At 32.1% G+C, this 16652-nt stretch overlaps 2 protein-coding genes across 3 annotated transcripts; one reads left to right on the forward strand and one right to left on the reverse strand.

Moving 5' to 3' along the window:
* Nucleotides 1-366: 366 nt before the first annotated feature.
* On the forward strand, nt 367-4447 carry LOC137821675 (phosphatidylinositol 4-kinase gamma 3). 2 transcript variants are annotated; one of them, XM_068626384.1, is made up of 3 exons: nt 367-616; nt 1207-2991; nt 3897-4447. In XM_068626384.1, exons 2-3 carry the CDS (start codon nt 1624-1626, stop codon nt 4278-4280), a joined length of 1752 nt encoding a protein of 583 aa, XP_068482485.1. In that variant the 5' UTR covers nt 367-616; nt 1207-1623; the 3' UTR covers nt 4281-4447. The 2 variants fall into 2 exon arrangements, with proteins under 2 accessions (XP_068482485.1, XP_068482486.1); XM_068626385.1 differs by having other exon boundaries at nt 432-616; nt 1226-2991.
* Nucleotides 4448-9233: 4786 nt separating this feature from the next.
* LOC137821293 (probable pectinesterase/pectinesterase inhibitor 34) lies at nt 9234-13478 on the reverse strand. The gene is made up of 3 exons (XM_068625808.1): nt 12280-13478; nt 11474-11610; nt 9234-10110 (listed from the first exon to the last, which is right to left on the reverse strand). Exons 1-3 carry the CDS (start codon nt 13197-13199, stop codon nt 9410-9412), a joined length of 1758 nt encoding a protein of 585 aa, XP_068481909.1. The 5' UTR covers nt 13200-13478; the 3' UTR covers nt 9234-9409.
* Between the last annotated feature and the right edge of the window lie 3174 nt (nt 13479-16652).

A 16652-nucleotide genomic window follows, 5' to 3' on the forward strand; every position in this document is an offset into this window, starting at 1 on the left:
TTTAACACTCAACATTATTTAAACAAAAGAAATATTCAAATGTATGGGAAAGAATTTAATCCCAATTAACATAATTTTAATATATAATTAATTTTTAATTAAAATTCTGTCAATATAATACATACTATTTACTATTTTAATAATTTTAAAAGTTTTATTATAGTAATTATAAAATAAAATTGACCAATATTAATAAAAATATCCTTAGCAAGATTATTCTAGAAATTTCTTTACTTGTATTTCAAATTATTTATTCTTTTTATGCTAAAATTATTCAAAATCCTGCACTAATACATTACGTGGGGACAAGGCTAATCTCTTTAACTAATAACAATAAATAAATTTAATAAATTTGCAACGTGTTTTAAACTTCGGTCACAAGTCATGGAGTCTACTGCTATAAATAGCACTCACTCCCGTTTCGAATTCCCAATTCTGACACTCTGTCTCAATTTTCTGTATTCCGCGACACTGACTCAGTGAGTTGCGTTCTTCCTGGAAAATTGGGAACCTCAGTAAATTGTCGATTCTCTGAAAAAGTTAGCACAATGGCTTTTAATTTCTCCTATCACAGTCATCACACATGAGTCTCCTCTCCCATGTCGCTTCATTCTCTGTAAGTTTTTTCTTCATTATTTCTTATTTTCTTTAATTGCAGATATTTCATTTTCTTCTTTTTCTTTTCTTCTAAGATTCGTCTCCTGTATTGTGTCTATCATCATATGTAGCTTGTTTTCATAGGAAGCAAATTTCAAATTTATGGAAAATGTCTCGTTTCGTTGCCATGTCATTACAAATTGTTTTGTCTTTCTGTGCATTTTGCTTTTTTTTCCGAGTTTCGGCTTTTATGTATGATTTTACGAATATTGGAACTTGAGAGTTATGTTTTGTCTTTAGCTCGTCCAGTTTGATTTGTTTGTTGAGTTTCGGCTTTTATGTATGATTTTACGGATATTGGAACTTGAGAGTTATGTTTTGTCTTTAGCTTGTCCAGTTTTATTTGTTTGTTGAGGTTTGTTGAGATAATCCGAAAGAAGAAAATTACTCAAGGGAGGCACAGTCCTTTACTTGATTTTTATCCCATTGAATGCTTCTTCTTTGTGGGGAAATTAAACGGGATGTTCTCCATTTTACTGATTGCTAAGTTTATAAGTGGGTTAAGAGGTTTTTTTCCCTTTTCTTGACTTTCTATTTCTCCTACTGGAGTTTTTCTTTCCTTTTGTAGGGAAATTGGAGTCCAATTTGCAGGGAATCCCTTCTTCCTTTTGTCAGCATCAACGAATTTTAAGCATAGAAGAAAAGATGACAGATATGAAAAAAATCATGTAATCAATTCAAGGAGATATGTGATCATCTGTTATTCATTTATCTAAATTTGTGTTTTCTGAAAGTCTTGGTTTCTGGAAAGAAAGTTAGGATATAGATATATTAGGTATGTAGTTCTTGTTTACTGCCTAGTTTCAGGCATGAGGGACCAGGAAGAAAAAAATAAGCAGTTGAGGCTATCCTTTTTGTGTTTTCCTATTGAATGTCGGATGGGAAACGGTTGAATTTAATATTGGTTTTGAGGTTCATAGCTTGTTTATTTTTGAGCCAGCAAGATTTTGAACCTGTAAATTGATAATGGCTTGTGTGGCACTTCGTCCTCTGCCTGAAGAATCTTTCAACACCGGTAGTGAATTCACCGGCTGCTTCAATTCTCTTTTGAGGGACTCAATTTTGATTTACCTAACTGTTGGTGGATCTGTGATTCCTATGCGTATTATGGAGACAGATTCAATTGCTTCAGTGAAGCTGAGAATTCAAACCTTTAAAGGATTTTTTGTAAAAAAACAGAAACTGGTTTTTGAAGGGAAGGAGTTGGCTCGTAACAGATCTTGTATCCGTGATTATGGGGTTGGTGATGGGAATGTTCTGCACCTGGTGCTGAGGCTTTCTGATCTCAAAGCTATTACGGTTAAGACTGTGTGTGGAAAGGAGTTTGGGCTTTATGTTGAGAAGAGTAGGAGTGTCGGTTATGTGAAGCAGCAGATTGCAAAAAAAGGGCAAGGGTTAGTAGATCTTAAGGATCAAGAACTGACATGTGAAGGTGAGGCACTTGAAGACCAGAGACTTATTGAGGATATCTGTAAGGACAATGATGCTGTAATTCATTTTTTGGTCAGAATATCAGATGCCAAGGTAAGGACTAAACCAGTCGAGAAGGATTTTGAATTGTCCATTGAGGCATCATATTCACACAATCTGGTGTCAAATTTACATGCAGACCAGTTAGCGTCAGTTTCTGTAACAAATGAGATCCGGGAGAAGAATCGATTATCAAGGAATTCTCTTGTGGAACCAATTATTATGAGTTCCAACAACAAAATTTCACCAGTGATTCACAATATAATTAAGATCACTTCAGAGGGGTTAGAAAATGGCTGTAAACCAATTCAATCTCCAGAGGGATCAGGAGGAGCTTATCTAATGCAAGATTCATCTGGCTTGAAGTATATTTCTGTTTTCAAACCCATTGATGAAGAGCCAATGGCAATTAATAACCCTCGAGGCCTACCTATTTCCCAGGACGGTGAAGGGCTAAAGAAAGGTACACGGGTAGGGCAAGGTGCGTTGAGAGAAGTTGCAGCTTACATTTTGGATCATCCTAGGAAAGGACCACGCTCATATCATAGCAATGAGGAACCAGGATTTGCTGGAGTTCCACCTACAGTCATGGTCAAATGCCTGCATAAAGGATTTCATAATGTTGAAGGTTATCAAAATCTTTCTAAAGTAGGATCGCTTCAGATGTTTATGAGGAATATTGGAAGTTGTGAAGACGTGGGCCCTAGTGCTTTTCCGGTGGAAGAGGTACACAAGATCACTGTGCTGGATATCAGATTGGTAAATGCAGATAGGCATGCAGGCAACATTTTGATTGCTAAGGATGGTGAAGACGGTGCTACAATCCTCATTCCAATTGATCATGGCTATTGCTTGCCTGAGAGCGTAAGTATTCGAACAATATAAATGCACCGGCACTATTTTCCAATTGTAAGGATATTTTCAGCTGGTGGTGTTATCGGCAGCTATGTCATGTCTTTCTTAATTCTACTTCTTATGCATGTCAAATTCAGAATTAGTGCTAAGATGCTGTAATATTCTGAGTCCAACTCTTGCATTATATTTGTCACTGATCTTAATGTTATTTGCTTAACAGATTACTGTTACAACTATGTGTGATTTTTTTTTTTGAGATTGTCATAGGCATTATATTGCATGAGAAGTAGAGTGTTGGCTCTTTTTTAAATTCACTACACTTATGAACATCTTCTGATATTTTTTTGGTTGCTTCTACTCATATTTTGGTTTCTTGTTATCGCTCACTCAGCCCCTGTTGAAATTCTCCGAATACTTTTTATAGCAAAAAAATTACAATCATTTTCAGCAATGCCTATCATTCAGACTTTAAATTCTTTTTAAATAATCTCAGATTAGTTGATTCCTATCTCTTTTGCATGGTCTCTATTCCCTTGGTTGATTTTTTGCATCCTTGCTGATAATGTATGAATATCTATCATATGTTGTCCTGTCTTACTTAGTGTACATCTGGTATAGCTTTTTTAGGAAAATAATCTTTTTTCTAAAAAATCTCTCTCAGAAGTTACAAAACGAAAAATTCATCAAAATATGTTGATCCACAATCTGCATTGTTAATGGTTTTCTGATGATCTCTAAATCAGAATGTGATTATTCTCATGGCAAAGGCCTTGACAGCGAACTGTAGTTGTTATCAATTCCACTTTCTTTGTTGTTATTCTTTCTTAAAAGTAGTTAAACTTTTTAGCATTATTTAAAAAACCCTCTTCTGTTTCTTCTACTTATTCAGTTGTTCTAATTATCCCCTTTTGCAGTTTGAAGACTGCACTTTTGACTGGTTATACTGGCCACAAGCTAAGGAACCCTACTCTGCAGACACCATTGATTACATAAAATCTCTGGATGCTGAAGAAGACATAAAGCTTTTGAAGTTTCATGGATGGGATCTTCCTCCTAAGTGTGCCCTGATCCTTCGTATATCAACCATGCTTCTTCAGAAAGGGGCAGAGAGAGGACTCACTCCGTTTGCCATAGGAAGCATCATGTGTAGAGAAACACTGAAGAAAAAATCTGTGATTGAACAAATTGTGCAGGAGGCTGAAGAAGCTGCTTTTCCTGGAGCAAGTGAAGCTGCATTTCTTGATCTCGTTTCAGTGATCATGGATAGTCATTTGAATGAGCTATTCCCATTTGACTGAATATACATAATTCCTATACTTATTACTACTATCTTCATAATATAGTGACAAAGTGATCTTGCTTCTTCGTCATCCAAGACTGTGGTTCAAACTTGCTTGATGACGGTGGTATTTGCAATATCGACTTCAATATATATATATCAACATAGCAAATATTTGAACGTTCACCAGGAATGTTTATGAAGGTCCTGTGCAATATTATCCCTTTATATTTATGAATATAAATTTGTTTAAATAAATTTGTACTTAGTAAAAAATTCTTCCATGTTTTTTTTCTTTTAAAATTTGAAAGGCCTAAACCCCAAAATCTGAAAAAGAAAAAATCCAACCAAATGATAGAGATCAAGATATACAAGTTTTAATTGAATTAAAGTCTGTCTTTTATTTAAAAAATAAAAAGTGAAGTTGTATTTCAATATGATTTCTTTAAAAGTCTTATTTTAGGCCACAATTGGTTAATTTTAGTAATTTATTTAAAATACATCTATTATCTTTCTCTCTATACTTAATAATGAACAAAAATAGAAAATAAAATATTTTGTGTGCATTAAAAATTTACTATCTTAAGTGTCATGGTGATTAGTATAGTTTATTGAATAAATGATCAACAAAGTAATTAAGAAGAAAATGTCTAAGGTGTCTGTAATTTGGAAATATTTTTTTTAGAAACTATGATAAAAAAAATAGTTTATTTTATCTTTCAAATGACATACTTATTAACATATAACAAAATTTTAACTAAAGAATCATAGTTCAAATGATATTTAGCTTGCTCCCGTGAAAAAAGTTTTATTCACACTACAGTTTAGCTTATCATTTATTTGAAAGTTATAGATATGGTGTAACAGCAACTTTTGTTTTGGAACATATATTTTCATTTTCTGATTTATTGAACCAAAATAATTACGTTATTTTGGAGGAGTGTTATGTTTTTTTTTTTCCTGATACAGATAAATATTACGCAAATAACTTATACATGCACGTTGGTGTTCTTATAATTCAAGAAGTTGTGATTTCCAAACATTTTTTCAACTATCGCTATTTCTACAACGGTAATGATATAACTAAAGGAAATACTCTCTTTTTTTAAATTGTAAAGTTCTGAAATTTTTTATTTTTATTTAACTATAATTTTCAAGATAAAATTAATTTTTTTTTGTCAATTATATTTTTTACGTTTTATCTAATATTTTTTAACGACACTGAAATTGAAACTGAGGAAGCAATAAATTGAACAGTGAATTTCGTGAACAGTTTTTCATCAAATAGGGACAGAATATTCATTTGCGTTGTCAAGTTGAAGTTAGTGAACATGGTAATCAGTGTGAATATAATTTGCAATAATGATTACTCATTATGTAGAACGTGGAAAAAACAAGTATTTTTCTTATACTTTTATCATAGCTACGAGTATTTATGTTCTTAATTACATTAAAACTAATTTTATTTAACGTTGATTTGGTGTACTAAATACGATGAAAACATTTTATTTCAATCAATTTCATTTTGATTAATTCTTTATACTACGAAAACATCATTTTAATTAATAAACATTGATGTTATTAGATTGAAACTTGCTAGTATAAGTGATCTTAATCAAAATACGAGGTTGCATGTCCCACTTAAACATAAAGTCGTAATTAAAATATTAATTTATCTAAGAAAGGTAAATGAAGTAGAAGGGATGTTTTGCCTCTGATTATATATACAAAGAAAAGTTCATGCATTTGTATACTTTTATTTTATACTATGATTGAGTACGTGCATTTGTAATGTGGTTGATTAACTTAAGAAACAAATAGTTGATATTATTTTGATTCGTAAAAGTGAATTTCAAGAAATAGTTAGTATGAAGATGAAGATGAACATAAAAATAGAGATAGAGGGAACAATGGAATCCATTACAAATCGAGAATGGAGCCCTTGTGTTGTGAGAAACTGCATATCTTATCTAATGCCCTTTGATTTGATTTATGACTTCCCATGCATTATGCATTCTTCTACGAACTTTCTACGCAATTGCACAAATAAGACAATGTAGACTTTCAACACTAAACAATCAAATCACAAAAGTTAAATTTATTTTTTGTTTCCCATCTGTCATCCAACCTAGATAGCTTGTGTTCTGAAAAAACTTTAAATATATCATTGTCTTAAAAGAGAGTATTCAATTTCATATTTTTGAAATGTTCCTAATGAATTTTGAGAAATAAGTCACTACTTTTAGAGTATAATCTTCAAGTTAGATTTATGAGAGTCAATTGTTGTTTAAAATATAGGACATTGTTTGGTCATTATATTGGAGGTTTTTCACATCTCATAATTTTGTTTCTTTTTTAATATTAGACCGTATAGTATACTAATAGGTTGTCTTATAGTATAATAGCTTCTTTAGATCATCTTGATTCTTAATTAGTTACACTTTATTAGTTTTTTTTTTCATTTTGTGACACTTCTATTTTTCTACCTATGAATACTATAATATACATACAACTAAATATTTACATATTCAAATTTTATTCATGTAATATTTTCAAATATATTTCTCTTATTAAGAATTTTTAATAATTACATGATTTAAAATAATTATCCAAATAACATAAATTCATCCATTAGTACAAGGTGAAATTTATCACATGCAAAATCATTTGTTGTCATGTAAATACAAATCATCACAAATAAAGAAAACAAAACACAATACAAACAATATGGTAAGCTAGTTATTTTTAAAATTTCTAATATAAATTTAAACTTTAGATAATAATTATAAATTCATCAATTCTAATAAAATTTTCACACAACAATCAAGTGTCTACCATATTTCAACATTCACATTGTTCATGTCAAACTTCTAGTGACCCATATACTTAAAGACTTCGAATATACTTCCAGTAGACTCAAACATTAACTTAGACTCAAAAGATTTTCACTTGCCATATTATCTTATTGTGAGTCCACACAACTATGCGCATAAATAATCTGAATATCATATCATTTAGTATGATAAAATTAATTTATATGACTTGAAAGACTAGATTATATTTTAAACTGCATGCAAAGTCGGTTGGTTTACGTCCGATTATTATCGATTTAAGGATGATCTATATGTTAGGCATGATGTCTTAATGAATAAATAATAAAACATTCCACTTAAATCAGACTTGTTTTTACACCTAATATGTCGATAAACATGGAGAAACGAGGGGTGAAGTTTAGTTATAAGGTTTCGACTTGATTTTCGGTTCAAAAGGGTTAGGTAAACAATTTCTCTCAAAATTTGTATTAGTTTCAAGGATCTTAGAATGTTTATTAGTTTCAAAAATCTTCAAAAAGTTAAAAGATATTTCACGTGCATTAATGATTATTTCTAAAATATAGACCAAGACAAAATTTAAGAATGAATAAAGAATGAATGAGAGTTAAAACTTGAGTTCTTTTTAGGTGATTGAATAATAAGTAAAATAGAAGAATTCAAGAAATTAAGGAAAACTTTTATTGGTCTGGGATTATAACTTGATTAGATCTCTGGTCAGAAGAAATATTTATGAGAAACTTAAAATTTAATTAAGTTTAATATTTTTATTATTATTTTTTAAGAAACCTACGGTGTAGCTCCCGGTTATTTGAAAGACATGTTTATTGCGCTTGAAAGAAATAGAATCCGAGGAACATGACTTATGAACTGCTTCTTCCTACACCTCCATAAGTTGTTGTGTCATTTTCATAATTTTTTGTATTTAAAAAATGTCCTTCTGTAAACAAAAAGTTAAAGTGTAGTTTATATTTCAGATTATGTAATCCAAAAGTTTTTTTCCTGATTCGTGGAATATGTAATTTGGAATCTTCTTTCTAGATTTGTGATTAGCTTCCGAATTAAATATAAGATTAGCTTCCGGATTATATAATCTAGGAGTCTTGAGATTAGCTTCTCTATTATGTAATCCGAAATATCTCGATTACATAGTCCATAACATATTCTCGGTTAAGATTTTTTTTTCTGATTATATAATCCAAAATACCAATTTTTTTAAAATATATTTCAAATCACATAGTCCAAAAACTATTTTCGAATCGAGATTAATTTTTAAATTATATAATTTAAAATATATATTTTTTAAATTGTTTTTAGATTTTATAAATTAAAAAATACTTTTAGATCTAAAATATCTTTCAAATTATTTAATCTAAAATATAAAGAATGTTAGATTTTAAAAGTTAATTTATTTTTTTTAAAGGACAAAATGTATTTTAACATTTAACATGGGATGTTGGAGGGGTAGGAAGAAGGAGTCTCACTTATGTTGTGCCTAGGTGGTTCTAGCGTGATAAACGTGATGCCCCACCGCCCAAAACAGGATCGAAAGTTCACAAAGGTATTTTGTTTTCCTCTTTAGATCAAATATTTATTCATAAACTTCTACAGTAGATAAAGAATTATGTCAATAATACAAACAAAAATTATTATTTTTTATTTTCTTTAATCTAATTTCAATTTTAACTATTAAATTAAAAAAAATCAAAGATAAATATGAGAGTTGTCCCTGCAATGACTTGATGATTCTTGAAGGTTTTTTTATAGGATTAAATACTTTTAATAATGTGTCGTTCACTTTCTAATTTTTTTTTCTCCTTTTCTTTTTGCTAAATCTTTTAGGATGTGATGGATATGTACTGGAAAATCATACAACTATTGACACAACATTTTGTTGTGTATGATATTGACGTAAGCTAACAGTAAAAAGTTAAAGTAGATGCTTAATATTATTATTATCTCTATACAATAATAGGAAGAACATAAATAAGAAATAACTTAGCATCTTTCTGTTTGTAACGTATGGGTCCTACCTTTATTTTGTGTCGGTGAAATGAAAATGCTGTAGCAGACTACTGTAGCAACTCTGACCTGGAGCAGGGCGATGAAAAAAACAACCTAATATCACATTAAAGACTGTCTACATTCAACTTATATTCCTTATTATTATCATCATTGGGTTAAAAAAAATAAAAAACTATATTGTAGTTTAGTACAGTGACCAATAAAATATCTATAAAATTATATTGGTAAATTGGTTTGGTTTTAAACTATGAACCAATAATGGAAGGTGTCTACAGTGCAGTGGAACATTATTTTATGTTGATAACCCAGCAACGAATGAAACTCCGGTAGACGGCAACCACGACGAGCCCGATATGAATTGGCCCACAGTGAATCTAGAAGCTTCACCGGTGGAATTGATGGCCCGATACCCGGCCCAATTCACCCGTTGAGCCAGGGCCGCACCCGGCCCAGAATTCATGTATTCACCATAGTACAGCGTGTCTAAAGCAAACGACGACGTGTTCCATTCCAGCCACCCACGTGGGTGCACGTGATCCCCTATGTAGGATAGCATGTAGACGGTTCTAGCGAAAAGTTTCCAGGGACGACCCAGATAAGTGGGGTAGCCACCCTTGGATGCTTCTAGATCCGGTGTGGCAAGGATCCGACAGTTGTGGATCGAAATCCCCGTGTTCTGATTCGGGTCTTTGCGATTTTGGGCCGTGATTGTGTTCTTCTGTAGGGGCATGGGCTTGCGGGCCCAGAGACTGCAGTTCTGGAACACCACTGCAGCGTTGCCGAATATGAAGTCCACGGTTCCGTAAATGTCGCATTCGCGGTAAAATTGACGGTTGGAATGGACATACATTGTATCCTGGTATCCGATGACGTTGCAGCGGTACACCACCGCGTGATCCGCTCCAACACGGAGGGCCACCGCTTGGTGGTTCTGCGGTCCGGCGTAGTTCTCGAATGTCATGTCTCTGGCGATGAAACCAGAACCACTAGCAGCTGCACCATAGGATCAACATTTTACTATTATTATTAATAAAAATAAGGTGAAGACTTTAAGTTAGTGGTTGTATTGAATTAATATTGGTTGCGAACCAGTGGTCATGTCTTTAATCTTTTTGAATATTCTGTCCATGTTGGACACAATGCAACTTTGTTTATCAATTTTGCAAGCATTGCATGACCCACTAACAATAACTAGATTTCGCTACTTTAATCTTGTGCCTTTCGTTTGAGGATAAGATTATATTTAAGAATAATACATGCTATGAGGTCAAGATGAGCTAAGCCAGAAGATCCCATTTGTTATTTTAATTTCTTTTTCTCGTTACTTATGTCAGTATTACAAAACAAAGAAACAAAAAAAAAACGGTGTAAGTTTAATGCAATATTTTAAAAAGAAAAAAATAAATGTCAGTTTCAGAACTACTTATGGAAATGCAACGGAAACATGTCTTTCACTCTAGTGATTTGGAAAGTTGAAAGTTTATCTAAAGATAGGAATTGGACAAATGCATATATAGCGCATTATATAATGAGCAATATACCATGCAAGCAACCAAGCACTAATGGTGTGCTGACGTTGATCAAACTTCAAATACTATTTTGTTGCTTTATTTCAAAATCCGGAATGCTCATTCTGGACACGCCAAACTAATGATAATGTAAGTTTTGGATGTACTGTGTTACTGAGACTCAAAAAACACAAAAGAACAACAAAACTATACTATATTAGATCATAGAGACACATTTAGGGAAAAAAAGACATTTTAGATTAAGGAAAGGGAAATTTCCAGGTTTGAAAGTTCAAACCTCGACTAAAACTGTAATTCAACAGCAAATCGGCTGAAGAGCTTCTTTTCTCAGAATGTGAAAGAAATAAAGGTATCTTTTTTGTTTAGGCAGAAATTATGAGGGAAGTATGAGGAAAAACAGTGCACTTTCCGAATCGGGGTATATATGTAACTTCATTCTCTCAAACATTGACTTTGGATATCCAAACAAGTAAAAGAAAACAATATAATTTGGTGGTAGAGATTTAAAGCTCACTCGCGAGTAGACAGACTATTAAACAGGAAGGAATCTTTAACATGGCAACGACGACTAGCAGGGCTCGTGCAACTTGTACTGGTTTACCTTACATTCTCCATCTTTTTTTAACCTTTTCCTTTTCTCTATACTTTTTTACATTATAAACAAATATTGTTAATTTATACTTTTGCTATCTTTAAATAATTGATTAAATACCTGTATTCATACAATTTATAACTCTTTTATTTTTTATTTGAAATTTGAAAAATCATAAAATATAATAAATAATAATTAACTTGAGCATGGAAGAGGTCAAAGAGAAAGAATTTACCGAAAGATGCCGTGTGAAATGTGGTGAGGTTGTCCATATAATTTTTTCCCCCTGTGATCACGGTCTTGCCTTTACCATCCCCTATGAACATCAGATTTGTTTTCTTCCTTCCCACCTTTAAATTCTCCTCTTCGTAACTGAAATGAAATTTGTATCACCAAACTTGCTTTATTTATATATACATATTCTGCTAAAACCAATATCACATCACGTACATCACTAACAACTTAATATTTTTTTACTTAAAAGAAAAAAACTATTTAATCAGTTTTAATCTCCTCTCCTTAATCAAAACTATATTTTTAACGCACTTTTACCGTTAGCATGTCGAGATCAATTAATGAGGATGGTGGCATCGAGACATTAGTAAATACTACGTTGTCCTACACCACATGCAACTCATTATGATGACAAATATTACATATTTACACCAAACAATGTTGTCAGCACACTTTTTTCGTTAGTGAAAGAGAGGGAAGAAAATGAAGGAAAACAATTAATAAAAGGTGCGACGAAGTAAATGAAAAATAAAAACATTATATAGTATTATTGTTAAAATTGTGTTCACGTGACTACAGTGCCGGGTCCAAGCATGATGATTCAATACCAACAAGTCCACCACGCAATCACCCCACAATCCACAGTGCACGGTCCACACACTTTTTAACACTCACTTAGTACAAAACACGAAAACAACAATCATAAAAAACGTGGTAGTTAACTAGTTACGTGGTTAAAAAAAAATTAGGAGAGTGGAAAAAAAAAGAGTACGTATATTTTTTGTGTTTGGTATTAGGTATATTTACCTTCCTGCCCTGACGTAGATAATGAAGCGGCGTGAACTATATTCCGGGACCTTCTTAATGGCCTCGGCGATTGTCTTAACGGTTCCGTTACCGTCCTTGGAAACAACAATATCGGCTTGTATCGCCGACACGGGCAAGCTCAGCAATCTCCTATCTCGCCGATTCAACCATCTCGGGAAATTATCGGCTCGCATTGCCATCAGCCGTCTCCTGTTCTGAATGGGAACGCCAGCGAAGTCATCGCCGTCGGCCGCGGCTGAGAAAATGGCGAGGCAATTGCTGACGAGCTCCGACAAGTCCTTGAGGTTGTTGCTCATCTGATCCTTAACGGGACCGTCGGCGTCGGCGAAGCCCTCCGCGCAGGTGTCCTGGTTGGTGAGCGCGGCGCTGAGCCACGTGACCACGTCCTCGTTGGCGGAGCCAACGGCACCGAGGGAGACAGTGCTGAGGGAGCGCGCAAGCGCGTCGACGGAATCGTCGAGGAGCTCGAGGCAGTCGAGGTAGGCGGAGCGGACGCGGGGATCCATGGTGGCGGAGGAAATAGCGGCGGAAGTGTAGAGCGCCTTGGAGAAGTGCTGCAGCGTGACGTTGAAGGAAATGTGGACCAGGTCCTTCTCGGATGCCGCCTGGGATCCCGGATAGTCTAGCAGCGAATTGACGCACACAGTCTGAAATCGTGTTTTGCTGCACGTGCTTGAAATGGCTTGCGTAGGCTTGCCACGAAGCCTGGAGGTTTCCGGTCTTGTAGTGATACGAGAGAGGAGCGTAACGGCCGTAACTACCGATGCAGCGATTAATATGACTCCAAAGATGGAGAACAATGCAATGTTCTTCCTCCCGGAAGATCTTGGATTGATGGCGAGAGTGGGAGTGGGTGAGGAGGCACCTGGATGAGGGGGTCCCAGTCTTCCATAGTCCATTGTGATGTGTTTTTGTTTTTGAGAATGAGAGGGAAAAGAGAGGTAGATGGTGGTGAAGGGTGCGTGAGGAATGGTCCTTTATATAAATGGCGGTGGTGAGTAAGTACTAGTGAGAAAGTGAGTGTGTGTTTTTGTGGTGGTGTGTGAAGAGGGTTGGTTGGTGTGAAGTCGATGTCTGAGGGAATTAGCTGGCCGCTACTATGCCCACTCAACAATGTATAACCCTGCCTTCTACTTTCTATTCCTCCCTCTCTTTCTATTATTGCTTTCATAATTATTAACCTCAATTTCATAACTATGACATAAGGATCCACAGATTTCCATTACCTCGCTTCAAACTTTTGACCAGGGATTAAACTACATCACCGTTTGGGGATATACATGATGTAAGTAGAGGGAATAGAAACAACTGAAAGAGACATCATTTTCTAACCACACTCTTTTAAATCTTCCTCTCTACTCTTTTTCTAAGATTCAAACTCCCTATATCTTTCTGCTTATTTACTTCGATATTCAATCTCAACTTAATTCAATTGCTTCATGCCATGCTTCAAAATCAACATCGAAACTAGCCACGATGTTATCAATCTCTACATGTTAATCACAAGAAGAAATCTTGTTTATCAAGGGGGGTAAATTTATAGGACAAATAATCCTCTTAAAAAAGATAATAATTTACAAGACACTATGTTCTCACTTTACCTTAACTCACGCTACAAAAATAAATAATACTTTGGTACTCCTTTAAAAAAATTATATCTACTTTACCACATAATTTAATAATATCATAATGTATATTAAAATTTTAAATTAAAAATAAAATAAACATTCATTATTAAAAAATTATTAAATAAAAATTATTTTTAAAAACAAAAATAATTAGTTGTTATATTGATTAAATTGTATATTATTTTAAGAAATAAAAAAATATTAGTATTTAAATTAATTTTTGTTATTGATAAAATATATTAGTTATTAAATTTTAACTATCAATTATTTAATAATAAATGATCGAGACTAATTTAGATATAAATATATAATTTAATTAATATAATAATTTTTTATGTTTTTCTTGATTTTTATTTAATAATTTTTTATTAATTATTAAAATACTATTATTTTAAATTGTTGAATGAGTGTTTTTTTAATGACTGGCAAATATCATCACTCCACAAAAAATACCTTAACTCACCCTAAAAAAGACCCTAGCTTGGAATAACTTTAAATTTGTTTTCTTTCGTACGAAAATAGAGGAAAAACCATTCATAATTTATTAAAAGATATTTCAAAAATTAAATAAATTTAAAACAGTGATAATTTTATAAACAAAAATAGAAACAGACAAGCTCCAGATTTTTAAGTTCAATTTTAGATGAAGAGATATAAATTCCATTTAGAATTGATGACATACATTAATTAATTAACAGTAAACCTTTATCGAATACGATTTGATACAATAAAAGATGATGGTTCAAGACACTTTAATAATGTAATTAATAGAACTTCTTAATTTAAAGGAATTAATAGTATTGATTAAAGAAAGTAATTGAAAGATTTAGTATAAATTTCATTACATAGACGATTTTGTTGGTGAAGTATTTTATTATTAAGAAAGGTTTTACTTACTTATATATTATCAATAAATTTATTATAATAAAATTTGATATTATAATAAAAAGTAAATTTAAACATAACTCAACTTTATAAATTAATTTATAAAATAAAATTTACACTCATATATATAAATACAATAAAATATCATTAAATAAAATCAAATTTAAATTACTTATATATAATAAAATAATATTTACATCCACTTATACATAAAATAATATTAAATAGAATATTATTATACCTCGTCGGAATCTCTAATAACGTTTATATTGTAATATATGGGTGACTCAGTCGAATAAATCAATCATGGTCAGTCCCTGCATCCTTATATAGTGCATCATGACTCATGTGATCATCTTAACTGTTTCTTAACAATCTAATCCCTTCCTTTTCAACCTAATCTTTTTTTCGCCACTTTTCTACATAATTTAATAAGCTCTTTCTGCTTTCACCAAATATTTAATTTAATATTATCATAATTACTTTCTGTTTATAAATATTTATATTAAAAATTATTTAAAAGGATTGGAGTGTGGGTGACATATTGCACACGGTGGGGAGTTACTTTTGAGTTAGGGAAAATAGAATATCCATAGACAACTTTATCTCTTCGCGTTAAAATCCATGAATCAAAATTTGTTTTGCATGCCCAATTCTAATGGAACAAGTTGTATTTCACAAAATTAATTATAATAAAATAAATCAAATTTTGTAACTTAGTAATTATTTTTTTTATGAAATAATTTATTGAATTAAAAAATATTCTATACAATTAATTGTTGCATGTAGAAGTTTATACGACCGAAAAATGTCATGAAAAGTATAGGGTGAAATTGACGAAACTATGGATTTAACCAGCATAAACTATGGGTTTAAAATATTTTATACTATCAATTAATAATATCTTATCAAGATATTTATTATAAAATCTAATAATTTTATCAAACCTTAATATCACTAGTTTTCTTATTTTTTTTCTAGTTACTACCACTACTTTGCCTCCACTAGCTCTTGTAAAAATCTAGTAAATTATTTCTCTATCTAATCTGAAAAGTTAACATTGCAAATGTTGTCGTCTTCCTACACATTGTTTATAGAATATTACTTCTTTTAAAAAAAATGGGTCTTTGGAGTGGTAACAAAGAACATAAAGATTCAATATTTTTGCACATGATACCACACCACAAAGTAGTACATTGCTGTTTAATACTTTGTACTTAGGTATTATATAACTTTTTACTTTTTTAAGAGAAAGTTATTTTTAAGGAAAAGTTATTATTATGATAAAGTTATTATTATGTAAGACAAAGTTATCAACATAGAAAGTTATTTCTACTTTCTGACTATGTATTCTTACATCATGGTGACATCGGTAAAAATAACTAACATAATAATACAAAACCCCGTTCCATTCATACTTGTTTTTAAAAATGTGAACTCAGAGTGTACATGTATGATAAGGAGGACTCTAAATAATATAATAATATCTATAATTGATGGTATAATTGTTGATGTGTCGGTAATTTTTTGTTTTTTTTTTAAGTCTTCTTCTCCAAATGTTGATTTTCGGTATGAGGTGGCCTGAAAAAGGTACTCCAATGTTCAAGTAAGTACTCTGTATAAAGAGTGTATTTTGTAAAGCTGATTAAAGCGTACCTTCCACTTTTGCAAAGAGTTTTATTTATAGTGTTGACTATTACGAAGTGGACTTTAAGCCTAACTCAACCCCATAAAACCAGCTCATGAAGTTGAGGTTTGCACCCACTTATATACAAAGAAAGGCTCTAATCTCTAGTCGATGTGGGATCTCCAACTCACCCCCCTTACGCCGAGAGTGAT

This window comes from Phaseolus vulgaris, chromosome 9 (assembly GCF_000499845.2).
Source record: "Phaseolus vulgaris cultivar G19833 chromosome 9, P. vulgaris v2.0, whole genome shotgun sequence".
NCBI classification, from domain to species: domain Eukaryota; kingdom Viridiplantae; phylum Streptophyta; class Magnoliopsida; order Fabales; family Fabaceae; genus Phaseolus; species Phaseolus vulgaris.